A 15,708-nucleotide genomic window follows, 5' to 3' on the forward strand; every position below is an offset into this window, starting at 1 on the left:
TGAAGAAGCTGAAGAATTCTACCAACTTCTTCGGTCTGAAATTGGTCAAACATACAATTAAGATAGGGTCATAATTATTGGCATTTGGAATGCAAAAGATGGAAACAAAGAGGAAGGAATAATGGCCTTGGGGATAGAAATAAAGCTGGAGATTACAAGACAGAATTCTGTAGGAATAAAGACGTCATCATTGTAAATACCCTTTTTTTCAACAGCACAAATGTGACTTTCCACGTGGACTTCGCCGGATGGAACATAAAGGAATCAACTTGACTACGTGGGTGGGAAGAGGAGAAAGAGAAGCTCGATATCAGCAGACAAATGAGGCTGGACAGGGCAGAGGCTGTACACTGGTGCACATGGGGGCTGGAGGCACAGGGAACCCAGGGTGGATGATACCTTCAGGACCAGGGGTGTGAGGGGCGATGCTGGGAGAGTGGAGGGTGAGTGGGTTGGAAAGGGGGAACTGATTTAAAGGATCCACATGTGACCTCCTCCCTGGGAGATGGACAGCAGCGAAGGGGGGGAAGGGAGACTCCGGATAGGGCAAGATATGACAAAATAACAATCTGTGGATTATCAAGGGCTCATGAGGGAAGGGGGAGCGTGGAAGGAAGGGGGAAAAAAAGAGGACCTGATGCAGAGGGCTTAAGTGGAGAGCAGGTGCTTTGAGAGTGATTGGGGCAGGGAATGTGCAGATGTGCTTTATACAATTGATGTATGTATATGTATGGATTGTGATAAGAGTTGTATGAGTCCCTAATAAAATGTAAAAAAAGAAAAGAGGAGAAAAAATGATTAGGGCAAAGACTGTACAGATGTGCTTTATACAATTGATGTATGTATATGTATGAACTGTGATAAGAATTGTATGAACCCCAATAAATTGTTAAAAAAAATAAAACCTAAGAAAACCCCCCCAGAAAAAAAATTAGGCCAGGGCTTACTGTGGAAAAGTTCATCAATTACTCATATGTAAATGCAGGCAGAAATTGAACAAAATTTAAACAAGTCCATCCACAACAGACAAAATATTACGTTGAATATATCCCGTCTGAATTTGGAGGACGTGTCAAGAGTAGATGTAACACACTGAACACTAATAACACAAGAACTGACTGACTGTGGAGTGGCATCAAGGACATTACATGAGCAGGAAGCAAAATCATTAAACAGACAACCAAGAGAAAACATGTCAAAGTGGATGTCAGGAGAGACTGATGCTTGCTCTGAATGTAGAGTAACGAAAGCAAATGGAAGGAATTATGAAGTGAAAAAGATGGATAGAAAATGAAAAGGGGAACTCCAAAAGATAAAATAAAGTATCATAACAAAATGTTCAAAGACTTGGAGTCAGAGGGCCCACCGGAAGAACATGCTCCGCATACCGCAAGCTAAAAGCACAGAGGAAAAACCCAAGCCTGGAGGAGCGATGACGAGGAACTGCACAGGGAAAATACTCAGTGTTTCAGGAAGCATTAAAAGAAGATGGAGAATGCACAACAACACTGCACCAAAAAGATCCAGTCAACATCCAGCCATTCCAAGAGGTAGCACCCGAGCAGGGAGAGATGCTGTTTAAGGATTCCAGTTAACTCCTTCTATCCACAATTGAGGAATAGGACAAAGGGCTTACTAAACAGAGTGCATTAGAGAGTCGAGTACTGAAAATCAAAGGCATAAATTTGACCTGAAATTTTAGTTAAAACTTTGTCAGCAGACCCCACCTTTGATGCACGCTGGAACTGATCTGGTTTCCAACATTTTCTGTATTTTTGGTTTGCATTGTTTTTTGGGGTTTTTTTTGGTGTTTCTTTATACATATTAGGGGTATTTAAGAGTAGTTAGGTCATTTGGGGGTCACTCTCTTGAAGTTGTGTTATATGGTTTTTTTTTTCATTTACCTGTATATGAAACCCAAGATTGATCAACCTATAGAGATAGCAAATAGAATAAGGATTTGCGGGGAGGTGGGTACAGTGGTGGCAGGAGGGAAGGGAGAAGATATCAAGGAGTCAATGTAGATAAGAAATGTTTGGAAACTGATTGTGGTAGCACATGTACCATTCTGCTGGATATGTACACATCCCTGTATATGTACATATCATGGAATGGTATGATATATATTAATTCCCAATTAATAATTTAAAAATTGAACTCCAAGCCACACTGAAGGCGTTAGCCAAAAACAAGGCACCAGGAATTGATGGAATACCCATTGAAATGTTTCAACAAGCCGATGATGTGCTGGCAATACTTGTTTATGCCAAGAAATCTGGAAGATAGTTGTCTGGTCAGCTGAACGATAGCGATCAATCTTGTTGCCTATTCCAGAGAAAGGAGCCCATGGTGAAGACTACCATGATAATGTGGATGAAATAAATAAATAAACCTTTTGGAATCTTTATTTGCTGATCAAAATAAGACAAAATAAGACAAAAATAGCTACAAACATCCATTAATAAGACAAAATAAGACAAAATAAGACAAAAATAAGACAAAATAAGACAAAAATAGCTACAAACATCCATTAATAATACAAACATATAATGTGGTAAATACCAAACACCACTATTATCACACGCAAATAAAATTTCACTGAAGACAATTCAATAATTATTGCATCTGGGAATCAACTGGGAACTGCTGGCAATTCAAGCTGGCTTCACAAGAAGACCTGGCTTGAGCGATATCATTGCTGATATCAGATTTATCTTGGCTGAAAGCAGGGAATACCTGAAAGATGTTTACTTGTGTTTTTTCGACGACGCCAAGGCAATTCCACTGTGTGGATCACAACGATGGCTAACACTGAGAGACTGGAAATTCCAGAACATTTTATTGTGCTCATGTGGAACCTGCACATGGACCAAGAGGCAGCTGTTTAAACAAAACCATCCTGCATGGTTTAAAATCAGGAAAGGTGCGTGTCATGGTTGTGGTCTCTCACGGTACTCACTCAATCTATATGCTGAACAAATTAACCAGAGGTAGATTATAGGAAGAAGAATGCGGCATCAGGTTTGGAGGGAGGCTTATTACCAACCCGAGATCTCCAGAAGACTCAGCTTTCCTTGCTGAAAGTGAGGAGGACGTGAAGCATGTGCTGATGAAGATGAAGGACCGCAGCCTTCTGGATGGCTTGCAACTCAATGTCAAGACAAACAAACCCTCACAACTGGATCTGCCTAACATCGTGTTAGGCAGAGAAAAAAAATGAAGTTGTCAAGGATTTCATTTTGCTTGGATTTGCAGTCAAGGTTTGTGGGGGCACCAGTCAAGGAATCAAGCAATATAGTGCTGGTCGTAAATCTGCTGCACAAGACTTCTTTAAAACCTTGAAAAGTGGCCGATTCCCTTTGGACGCTGCATCCCCGCTACGCTGGGCAGAGGAAGGAGGAAGCCCTAGCTCGAGCTAGCTAATAAACTCCTTTTGCCGCTTTTGCATCTCAAAAAAAAAATGTGAAAAGTAAGGATATCCTTTTTTAAAGACTACTGTGTGCCTGACCCAAGTCATGGTATTTAGTTCAATCACCTCATGCATGTGAAAGTTAGATGTTAAATAAAGTAGACCAAAGAAGAATTGATGCATTTGAATGATGGCATAAGGGGAAACTTTTGAAAGTACCACGGACTGCCAGAAGGACAAGCAAGTCTGTCTTGGAGGAAGCACAACTGGAACGCTCCTTAGCAGCAAGAATGATGGGACTGTCTCACATACTCTGGACACAGTGTCACGTGAGACTAGCCTCTGGGAGAGGACAGTAGGCAGCAAAAAGGAGGCAAAGGGCCAAGGAATCTTGCCCAGCAGCTGCAGCAATGAGCTTAAACCTAGGAAAGAGCTTGAGGCTGGCTCAGCACAGGGCAGTGTTTTCTCCTGTGCGGTGCTGTGAGTTGGCTCAACGCCATGGCACCTAACAACTACGACAGCCACCTGAAGCTCAGCAATGGAGAGCAACTAACAAATTTGGTCCTGGTGGATGATTTGGCATGCAACTCAAGGCAACTGAAGATAATAAAAAACATATCCAAATACTATGTTTTTTCAAATAATCTGTGAGTCGATTATTTGATGTGAGTAGTGAATTTTATAGAGATAAAACATACTATTGGAATACAATTCTTTATAACAAAATGATTTCCAAATACATAGATTAAAAAAGTTAAATAAAACATGGGAATAAAAATTACTGGGAAAAAATATAGGTAGATATTTTTTATAATCTTACATTAAGAAAACATAAATTTACTAAACACATTCTAAGTTTTATCAAAATGAAACACATTATTAACCATTAGCAATGGGCTAAAATGAGAAAAAAACAGGTCAAAATAAGAAAAAAAAACATACTGTAACCGAAGAGCTAAAATTTCCTAAAAATATAACTTTAAAATATCACAGACAAATGGGAAAAGGATTTGAGTACATCACATTTTTATAATAAAAAATGAAATATAAGCAATGTTCAAACTACTCTGGCACCGATCTAAAAATAAAATGGTAACATCCTTGTAGTAGTTACATAACCTGGTGTCAATTTGAGACTTGAGAGAATTAAGAGTGAATGGGGTGGAGTCTAGTCTGTCAATTGGATCATAGCCAATGAGGCCTCTGTGTGGACATGGCTTTCTCCTGAGAATTCTGGGAAATCTAGTTTTTCCTCCTCGGAGGCAGGAGAGACTCTCAAGACACTTCCTTGGAGACTCTCTACTGACAAGGCTCACTCCCTTTGAGACATCCCCGAGGAAAGAAGCCACTTGGACCTACCCTGATGCAGCCAGAACCCTGGACCTGGAGAAGCCACATGGAGACCCCTGCCAGCATGGAGATGCTTACTATGCCACTGGATCCAAAGACTTTCTACCCACTGTGATCGTCCTGCATTCGGTGTCATTGCATCTGTTTTGTTAGTCTGAAGAGGGCTTTATAGATCAGTATCGGGCATATAGACTAATATTGGACTCATGGACTTGATCTGGACTGGGCTGGGATGTTTTCTCAATGTTCAATTGCTCTTGCATATAAAGCTCTCTCTTATAGACATATGAGTGTCCATGAATTTGTTTCTCTAGTCTACCCGGACTAACACAATCCTCTACTGAAGAACATTCTGACCTAATAAATAACCTAATATACCTGATTTATCGATTCCATCGTGCAGTTTACAGCAACTTTACTTACTCGCCATTATGCGTTCGTGACTGCTTGTAATCCTTTCCCGTACAGATTTGTCATGGGTTTTCATGCTACCATGTATAGTTGTTGTTGTGAGTCTTTTCAGTTTCCATTTTTTCCAGAATCCTTTTTGAGGTTTTAAACCTATTATTATAAAATGTACAGTTAGTAAAAGAAATGACTATTTTGAAAATGTTTTTTGTCCAAGAATTTCTGTTACTCGTATTCATTTTTACTTAACAAAAGTACTGTGAGTATTGGCAGCCTAAAGTTTCAAAGAAGGGAACTCTGATACGGAGATATTAATGTCTTGTAATGCAAAAAAATGACCCAGAAAGGAGCTAAAACTTGATAGCATCGCTGACTCATACTCTTAGGTACTTTTATAATTATGGCCAGAAGATCTCAGTACAAGACAAAGTTATGTTTTTTCAAAAAGAAATACCCCAAATACCAAACTCACTGCCCTTGAGTCAATGCTGACTCATAGTGAACCCCTGTGGTTTTTCAAAACTATGACTGCTGACCAAAGTAGAAAGCCCAGTCTTTCTCCTGGAGGTGCTGGCGGCTTTGAACTGCTCATCATGAGGATTGCAACCCAACATGTAACCACCACACCACCAGGGTTCTTAAGCCAAGTTTATAAATGGACATAAAGTTAAATGCAAAAACTAGAACAGGATTGAAGTATCCCACAACAGCAAATCCATACACTGGAATATGAAGGAGGTATTAAAAATGATCTTTTAAGTATTTATTTACATAGAAAGGCACCTATGTGAAGAACTTTATTTTTTGTGTGTGGTTTTGTTGTGTATATGCACAGCTATTGCCTAAATAATAACATGGCTGCCTATGAATGTAGGTGATCATTGCTTTTTAGAATAATATTTATAAACAAATTCGAGTACTTTTCATTGATTTAATTATGTCATCCGCAAATATGGGCCAGCCAAGCGAAGCTATGCTTCCCAGTATTGTGTGGTTGTCCTCCAGTTTGTGATCTGCTTTCATTTGCCACGTGTTGTAAATTCTAACCTCGAATGTTAATGAAGCAAGGTTCCCCTACACACACACACACACGCACGCACACACACACACACACACACACAGGTGTCTTGAGTCACAGCCTTACAAGAGTGTGATCCAAGTCATACCCATATTCAAGCTGCACCCTTACTTAGGGGTCACACCCTTGTTTGACTAACCCCTTTCATCGCACAAGGAATAAACAAAGAGAGAAGAGAGCAGAGAGGAGAAAGACCTCAAGCAACCAGAGCAAATCCACTGCCACGGAGTCAAATCCAATGCAAAGTGACCCTTTAGAGCAGGATAGGATAGCTACAGAGGGGTTCTAAGACTATCAGTCTCCATGACAGCAGACAGTCTCAACTTTCTCCTGGAGAGTAGCTGGTGGGTCTGAACCAAGGAACCTGCTGCACCATTAGACATCAATGCTACCAAGAAATGAGCCAGGAGCAGAGCACGTCCTTAGGAATCCCTGGGCTGAGAATCTCCTATACCCAGCGGGAAGACTGCTCCCAAGACACAAGGAGATCTCCAAGAAATGTTGAGCCTACAGACGTCGAAAGGAGACAAGGAAATTCTCCTAGCTGTTGCCAGAATCTGATTTCTGTGAGAAGATAAATTTGCCATTGTTAAAGCCATTCCCTTGTGGCAGTTTTGTTAGAGGGGTACAAGATAGTAAACAAAAATTAATAAATGTAAATTTAATTTTAAAAGAAAATGCTACTTTTAAGGTATGTATGATTAGATTTAACCAGGCAGCAATAGAAATGAAAGTAACATAGATTCCTTTGTATATGTCATAGGGTTCTTCTGAAGATTAAGATAATGTATGTTAACGTGTTCAATAGGTGGTAGTGTAATTTTGAGCTAATGTTATCACATAACTAGAACTATACATACATATATTAATAAATTTAATTCATTTTCTCAGTGGCATGTTCATTCAATGGTGATTATTTTGTATTTGGGACGATTAAATTTGAATTTTTAGATACAGATAATTAACAGAAGAAAATATGCCGAAGCCTTCAGTTGGATTCTTTTGAGTGCTTCAGTTACACTTTGGAATACATCCTATTTAACCCTTTTATATAAAGAGGAATAGCATCACTTCATTCCACAAACACTCCCTATGTATTATATCCTACACATAAGGGACAATGACATTCCATTCAACATTGTCCCTTCCTACTCTAGAGGCAGATGTGAAACCATTTGTCCTAGTACACGTTACTTTCCCTGTTGCTACTTTTTCAACTCATGGCTGAGCTTTGACTACTTTACAATATTAATTACAAATTAAAAAATTAACTAGTTACTAAACATTGATTGTTCCAAAAATAGCATTAACACAAACCACAACCTTCAAATGAAATATGTTCTATATTTTTAGTTTTCAAAGGTTTTCTAAAACTTGAAAGGATATATTAAAAGTTTTCCTAAGAAATTTTTTAACACTACAAAGGTAAAGAAATGGCATATGTATAAAAAGATTAGCACTTCACATCAGCCTAAGGTCAAGTCCCATGATGCGGAGGTCAGACATGCCTCAACCCTTGCACCTTCTTGATGCTATCCTAACACCAATCATCCTTCCTAAAGTACCTTTCATTCTCTGCTGCGTTCAATAATTCATTGCTATTATCACACAGAACTCAAAGACAATAGCCATAAAAGGGGGCTTATTTGGGTAGCTAACAGGTTACAAAATGTTAAGGATACAATTCTTTTGTCTGCAATGTCTCTTCTCAACCATGCTAGCGGCCATGGCTCCCTCTGGTCCTTGGCCTCTGTAGTAGTTAGATAATTTGATGTCATCTTGAAGCTGTTTAAAAGTGTAGGGTGGAATCCCACCTCTCCTTGACAGTGCTGCCTTCTTGTAAGGGAGATCCTGACAACCCCCCTCTCTCTGCCCCTTGCCTTCCTGCTTGCTGAGACTGTCACTGACCCCGAGAGCTGCCAGAGGCTGCCATGTGTCCACTGACCTTGGATCGACACAACTATAACCATGGGTCTGTGCTCTTCCTGCATGCTGCCTCCCTGCATCTGGCTACATGAATCTGAAGAGGGCCCATGAACTAATACCAGACTTAGATTTAAGGTAGACTAGGCCTAGATGCTTTCATGATATAAAATTACTTCTTAATATAAAGCTCTTTCTTATACATGTATGCGTGTCCCTGGCTTTGTTTCTCTAGTCAATCTGGCCTAACATAGCTTTTCAGCCACATAATCTCTTGGTCTCTGCCTTGTTACATGGGCCAGAAAGCTCACTACTCTGCCTCATGGTCCCCATAAGTTTCCTCTGTTCTGTCTCATGGTCTCAATGCTTCAGTTTCTGTTTTCTCAGGCAGAGATCTCACACAAACTCGGTGATGCCTCTTCTTTCTTAATAGTCATGGAATTCTCTTTCTTCCTGCTTTTGAGATGGCTCACTCATAAATCAAGTGGAATAGCAAAACTGACCAATCACCTATTAGTGTTTTACACACTTTATTTGCATGGTTCTATCCAATCATTTGGTGGGAGTTACAAAGACACAGATAGTAGAGCCATAGTAAGTAATTTCACCTCACCACAAGGAGTTAGAAGCAAATGACAATTAATGGAATTAAACTATATAATTATCTTTGAAGTTACCTGGTAAATTACATATATTTTAAATTTTCTATTATTTTATTAAATTTATACACATTTATAAAAAGTCAAATATTATTATACTCATGTATGTTCAACACTATATACTGCTTCCCAGAAACAACCAGCTTACTTCATATCCACGTCTTCCCCCTCCCTAAACGGGTGGTACTGCAACTTCTTTATATTTCAACTTCAGGCAGTGTCTACTGGTGTGCACTGTGGAAGACATCAGTTTAGCCGTCTTCTGTGCTCTATCACTGTCACCACAAACTACATTTCTCTCCACGTCATCGTAAAAGTCGTATGGTAAAACCTGAATTGAATGCGTTTCATTGCTCACATTAGATCTTTCTTCATATTTACCCGTGGACTAGCACATTCTGTTCACAGTTAAGCTGTGTGATAAACATTGCTTTCTTTAGAAAAATTGCCTCCAAAATGAGTAACTGTGTGATTTTTTTGCTTGCTTATTTTATGTAAATGTATCAGTCAGCTCCAAATTCCTCTCCACCTCCCAATTGTCTAAGTTGCTTTTGAATATATTCAAATTCTCTAGACACTCTTTCGATTTAATATTCTCGAAGACACATCGCTCATAGTCGTATGTGCTTCAATATGAACACGTTTGTAATTAGACTTGAGTAATACCTGTCCTCTTAGGAACTCTCTTCACTAATTGGGGGAATTCAGTTTTTCCTTCAGCTGCAGCCTCAATTTCTTGGATCTCATCTTGTCCTTTTCCTTAAATTACTCTTTATTTTGTTGTTGTATCTCTTCCAATACCTCCATAAGAAAGGATATATGCAAGGTAGCTTTTTTATGACTTGTATCTATAAAAATATATGTGGTGTCAGGTTCTTAGTTATATTTCAAGGACACTGTTCCTTTGTCTTTTAGCTTTCAGAGTTAAAGGTGAGAAGGCTGACACCATCATGTTTCGGTATCCTTCTGCTCTACGAAAGCTTTTCTCTTTGCTTTTAGAATTCTGAGATTTCACAATAATGTATTCTTATGTGGTTATATCTTGATACTCCAAAACACCAGATTACCCCTTTCACTTTAGAAACTAAAGTCTTTCAATCCTTGGGAAAATTTTTTTCTTGAACTATTATTTTATTATTTCCATCTCTCATTTTCCTCTAGCTTCTCTTTTTGAACATCATAGAGAGAATATAGGCATAAAAATCAGAAGGATGGAGGGCATTTCTTTATTATTTAATATTTTATAAAATGATACATTCAGGGCCACCAATAACACTCTCAAAATCACCCAGCCTAACCTAATGTACATCACATATTTCTGTATGTTAGTGGGTTTTTTGCCAGTTCAAAATTATTTTTTTTAATTTCCTTTATGTTTTCTTCATTGATCACTGGGTTGACTGTATGAAGAAGGGGCAATATTGCTACAAAATCACAGAGACTTCTATTAAAATTACCAAAAAGTGAAGCTATTCCTTCTTGACATTTCCTCTATCTAAACGAGTCTGAAGGTGTGTTTTCAGCACTCTAACCCTTCCCTATAGAACTCTGCGCTCTTCCATTTCTGCTATGTCAAGTGTCAGTCTTAACATTGCTGAGAGATTCAAATCATCTCCCTTTTCAATGATCCATGAGTTTGGGGGATGGAAAGAACTCAGAAGTAGCAAGACTGGCGTTGAAGGCTGGGTAGGGTAATGTTCCCCAATGAAATTCGCACAGCATAGCCCTTGATGCCCTCAAATAACGGGCACTTGCGTTTTTATGATTAAAAGACTCACTCGGCACACCTTTCCTGGACATTTTTTCCCAAAGCAATTTTTAATTTTCTTAAAATGTCTTCATAATTAGCCCTCAAGATTGTCCTGCGTCCTTTGAGAAAATCTATCAAGATTACGTCTTTGCAACCCTCCAGTCAATGGTCACTGTACCCTGAACTGACCTCTCTGTCTTGACTGTAACTGGTCCAGCAGAAGGCGTGTTTGCATTGGTCCTGCTTTGAGGACACCACACCAAGACTAAGACAAATGTATTGCATTTTGTACTTGGTAATAAATGTATTGCAAAGACAAATGAGAGAACCTGTCTGCAGCACTCCAGCAAACACAGGCACATTTTAAACATATCTTATTTATAATAAACCTATGTGTGTTCATCTGGGTGGACTAGAGAAACAAATCCATAGACACACATATGTGTATAAGAAAGAGATTTATAGACAAGAGCAATTGAACATTGAGAAAACACCCCAGCCCAGTCCAGATCAAGCATATAAGTAGATATTAGCCCATCTGTCCAATATCAATCTATAAAGTCCTCTTCAGACTCACGAAACACATACAGTGACACTGAATGTAGAAGATCACAGGCCAGTGGGTAGAAAGTCTTTGGGTCCAGTGGCATTGGAAACATCTCAGTGCTTGCAGGGGTCTTTGCATGGCTTCTCCAGCACCCAGGTCTGCATCAGGGTGGGTCCATGTGTCTTGTCAGATGCTATGTCTCCCAGGGTGTGAGCAGAGAGTCTCCCACTTCCAAGGAGGAAATATCAGAACTCCCAGAGTCTTTAGGGGAAGGCTATGCCCACACAGAGGCCTCATTGGCTGATTGACAGGCTAGACTCCGCCTTTACATGCTTAATCTTTAAATTGACAATTATATAACTACCACACCATGTATGTGTGAACTGGAGCCCCAGTAGTAATACTTTTTGATTTACCCTTGTATTGCTTATTTCCAAAATATGTGAAGACTTTTCTATTGTGTTTATTTGCTTTTGTCATGACTTGTAACTCATTGTATTGTGCTGAGAGAGCATACTCTATATGATTTAAATCTTTTGAAATGTTTGTAGATTCTATTTTTGGCTGAATAAATGGAAACATTTTGGAAATATTTGCTGTGTGCTTCAAATGAATACATGTTTTTATTGGTGGTGTTCTTTACCTATTCACTGCTTTATTTTTGTTAATCATATTTAATTCTAATTCTATTCTCTTCTTGAGCTTTTTGTTTATTTTCCTTTTGCTTGCTTGCTCTGTCAGTTATTCAGAAAGTAGTCTCAATCTTCCTGAATTATTATAGTTATTTCAGAATTTATAAATGCAATACTAGATTATATATATTCTTTTTGATGAAGTACTTCTTCAAATATTTTTTTCCTTTATTATTGGAATGATTATTTTCTTTTGACTGAAGTTTGAGCTCATACATTCTGGATACAAAAACTTTAGAATATTTGTGAATATTTTCTTCCTGTCTGTGGCTAATAATTCTTTAAATAGTCTTTTGAGGAGTAGAATTTGCTTATTTTGATGAAGTACAATTTATCAAGACTTTTCTTTTATGCATTATGCTTCCAGCGACATGTTCTGAGAAATTTTGCCTACCCTAAGGTCCCGAAAATTTCTTTCAATGTTTTCTCATAAAACTTTGTAGTTTTAGATTTTATACTTATAACTATAATCCATTTCAGTTATTTGTGCATGTGACTATGGATAAAGGGTAATGAGTATTTTTAAAACATAGATCTGTAGTTGTTCCTAGACAATTAAAAATAATAATCCTGTCTCTATTTTGGAAAATTTTGGCAACTTTGTCTTCAACTTTATCCTCTGCCCTCTACTTTCTCTTTCTTCTTTTAGGTCCAATGACATATATGTATGTGAAACTGTTTGGTGCTGTCCCGCAGCTTTCAGATGCCCTGTGCATATGTGCTTCAATTTAAATATTTGTATTCATGTATACTGAAGTCAGTGTATTCTTTCTTGCACTGTGTGAAGCCTATTTGATGACATTACAAAACATTATTTTTAAAAATACCTGTTTAGGATAATCTTTTAAATTCAAAAATTAATGGAACATTAGTAAAAATACAATGAAGGGAAGCTTTCTTTTAATTCTTGTAAAAATACACAAACTATATTACTAAAATTATAAGACTTGTAAGGTTGACATAGAGATTTAAGAAAATGAAGGGAATTTTTCAATTTGTATTTCTAAAAAAATGAACCTTCATTAAATATAAGTAAAAAATGTGACTACCAAATCATAGAAAGTTTTACTAAATAAAAACATCAAAATGTTTAAAGTTAAGTCCAGTTTGCTTAATGGGGTTTCTAAATCATATCCTTCTGATGTGTCCTATGAAAGATGTTTTGTATTAGAAAGGACAGAATCTCAATTTATAACTCCTGGCCTGGATCACCAAGGACTGACGAGAAACTCAGTTAAAAGTGCTCGATTAGGACTACAATATTGGGCATATTCTCCCAGTGTGGTGGTCTATAAAAATAATGTTGAGCTTTTTCCCCAGGGGCAGGTTGTCCCACCTGGTTTCCCCATCACTACAGTAGAATCACCTTCTTGGAGACATGTCTCCCCCATTGTGGCAGTTACATAATCTCCCGTCAACTTGCAAAGGGGTGGAGTCTAGTCTGTCAATCAGATCACAGCATGATGACCTCATTTGGAGGCACTATAGAGATAAACAGCTGACTGGAGGCCAGATAGACACAGTCTCCCTGCGAGCCATTCCTGATGACAAACCACAGGGAGCCACACTGATAGAGCCAGAGCCCTGGAGCTGGAGCAGCCATGTGGAGAACCACGCCAGCGCTGAAATGCTTCCACCGCCATTGGATCTACAAGACTTTCCACCCACTGGCCTGTGGTCTTCCTGCATTTGGGTCATTGCGTGGCTGTCTGAGTCTAAAGAGAAATTTATGGACTAGTATTGACACGTGGGGTAACACTGGATGTAGGGACTTGATCTGGACTGGGCGGGGATGTTTTCTTCATGCTCTTCGATATAAAGTTCTTTCTTACATATATATGAGTGTCTATGAATTGTTTCTCTCATCAACCCAGACTAGCACACCCATCTCTAGATTTCCACTGAGGTTCCCTGAGCCCCCGTGCAGGAGCACCTGCTGATTTGGGTTGTTGTGGAACAATGTTCTATGTCATGAGCTGAGTGGTCTTCTCCCCCCCCCACCCCCCAACATGAGAAACTGACCCCAGCTGATGTTAGGTTCTCTCTGTCAAAATGGTTTTTAAGATGTACAAAAAGGGGTTATGTATGGGGATGATATATGGACCATGAGGATTTGGCAGGCCACTGCCTCATTGCCTGGGAGACTGGTGAAGGCAGTCTTTATCTCTACTCACATGTGTTTTGTAGCTGCCTCTTCGTAGAAACTGATGTTTCTAAAACTATCTGAGATTGCAAGGGACAAAACATAGCCAAAACTATATTTTAAAAGAACAAAGGACCAAAGTTGGAGGTATTGCATTCCAAATTTCAAAGGATACCATAAAGTAATTAAAACTCTCCCACTCACTGATAGCTAGTCAATTCTGACTCATAGCAACCCTATATGACAGAGTAGAACTGTCCCCGTGAGTCTGCAGAGCTGTAAATATTTAAAGGTGCAGAAAACCTCCTCTTTCTCCCATGGGTTTAAATGCAGATCTTGAGGTTGTTAGCCCAACCTATAATCCCATACACCACCAGTGCTCCTCGCAACTACCTAGTGCTGGTGTAACGATAGACGCAAACAACAATGGAATAGAATCTAGAAATTACAATAAAGTCCAGAAAAAAAGACATACATCAATAGTCAATCGATTTTTGCCTAGGGTGTTAAGTTCATACAATGGGGAAAGAATATTGTTATTGTTGTTAGATGGCATCAAGTCGATTCCAACTCATAGCAAGCCCGTGCACCACAAAGTGAAACACTGCCGGATCCTCACCGTCCTCCCAAGTGTTACGTTTGAGCCCACTGTTGCAGCCACTGTGTCAGTTTCTTCAGTCAATGGTGGTCAATTGGATCTACATCTGCACAAAATTTAACTTGGATCTAGACCTCTCAACAAATATGAAAATTACCTATAGTCTGCAGCATAGTTTTCTGCTTTTCGTCATACTTTTTCTCATAGTGTCTTCTTTATGAATGCTGAGCTTATTCATTTTTTGTTTGTTATATCTGAATTAGTTATATTTTGTGTATATGCTAGTGTTGGTGTGTGTGCACATATGTGTATGCATATGTGTTTGAGAGAGAGAGAGGGAGAGGGAGAGGGAGAGAGAGAGAGAGAGAGAGAGAGAGAGAGAGAGAGAGAGAGAGAGAGAGAGAGAGAGGAGAGAGAGGAGAGAGAGAGAGAGAGAGAGAGATGTTCCCTCATGGTTGTTTTCTAGTCTTTGTCCTTCAAAGGCTCCTGCTTTTAAATGTGCACTGTTTTATTATAGAAATGATTTTGCTATTAAGAATTGACATAGAATATTCCAAAGTCAACATGTATACTAAAGGATTCAGATGAAGAACTACTTAAAATACTCACTAGCTTCTGATAGAGCATGCTAACATAATTCGTTTTATTGTTAGGTGTCATTGAGTCACCTCTGACAGTGCTTGGTTCTGTACCATCCTTCCAATTGTCATTATGTTTGAGCTAATATAATTAATATTCTTTGAAAAATTGTTAGGTAGGCCATTCCATGGACAAGACACTCATATAACTTAGTAAACTTAGTCTAACTTATCATTATACTTTGTTATTTTTTCAACATTTTTATTGACACATAATTTAAATGTCATACAATCGAATACTTCAATTGTTCAGTCTACCAAGGGTACGATCAGCACCACATCTATCTTAGAGCATCCTTCCTGCCCCTCATGGTTAAATTGCCTTTAAAATGAGTTGTGGGATCAGGATCAGTTCTAGTACCCCTTCTCCCCTCTTGCCTTTGCTATTTACTCCGAAATCCTCTTACCCTCCCTATTGCCCATTCCCCACCCCTGCATTCTCATTGTGCTTTCAAGTTAAACCTAAGTATAAATCTCTCAAGAAGGCCTGGTAGTAGTATGGTTAAATGAGCC

At 38.7% G+C, this 15,708-nt stretch overlaps 1 protein-coding gene across 1 annotated transcript in view; it reads right to left on the reverse strand.

Moving 5' to 3' along the window:
- Window positions 1–4,368: 4,368 nt before the first annotated feature.
- The window catches only part of FAM227B (family with sequence similarity 227 member B), a 57,165-nt gene continuing 45,825 nt past the window's right edge, over window positions 4,369–15,708 (reverse strand). The window contains exon 10 of the mRNA XM_075531293.1: window positions 4,369–5,320. Coding sequence (XP_075387408.1) covers window positions 5,175–5,320 — 146 coding nt within the window. The 3' untranslated portion in view covers window positions 4,369–5,174. The remainder of the gene's footprint in view (window positions 5,321–15,708) is intronic.

This window comes from Tenrec ecaudatus, chromosome 14 (assembly GCF_050624435.1).
Source record: "Tenrec ecaudatus isolate mTenEca1 chromosome 14, mTenEca1.hap1, whole genome shotgun sequence".
Classification (NCBI taxonomy): domain Eukaryota; kingdom Metazoa; phylum Chordata; class Mammalia; order Afrosoricida; family Tenrecidae; genus Tenrec; species Tenrec ecaudatus.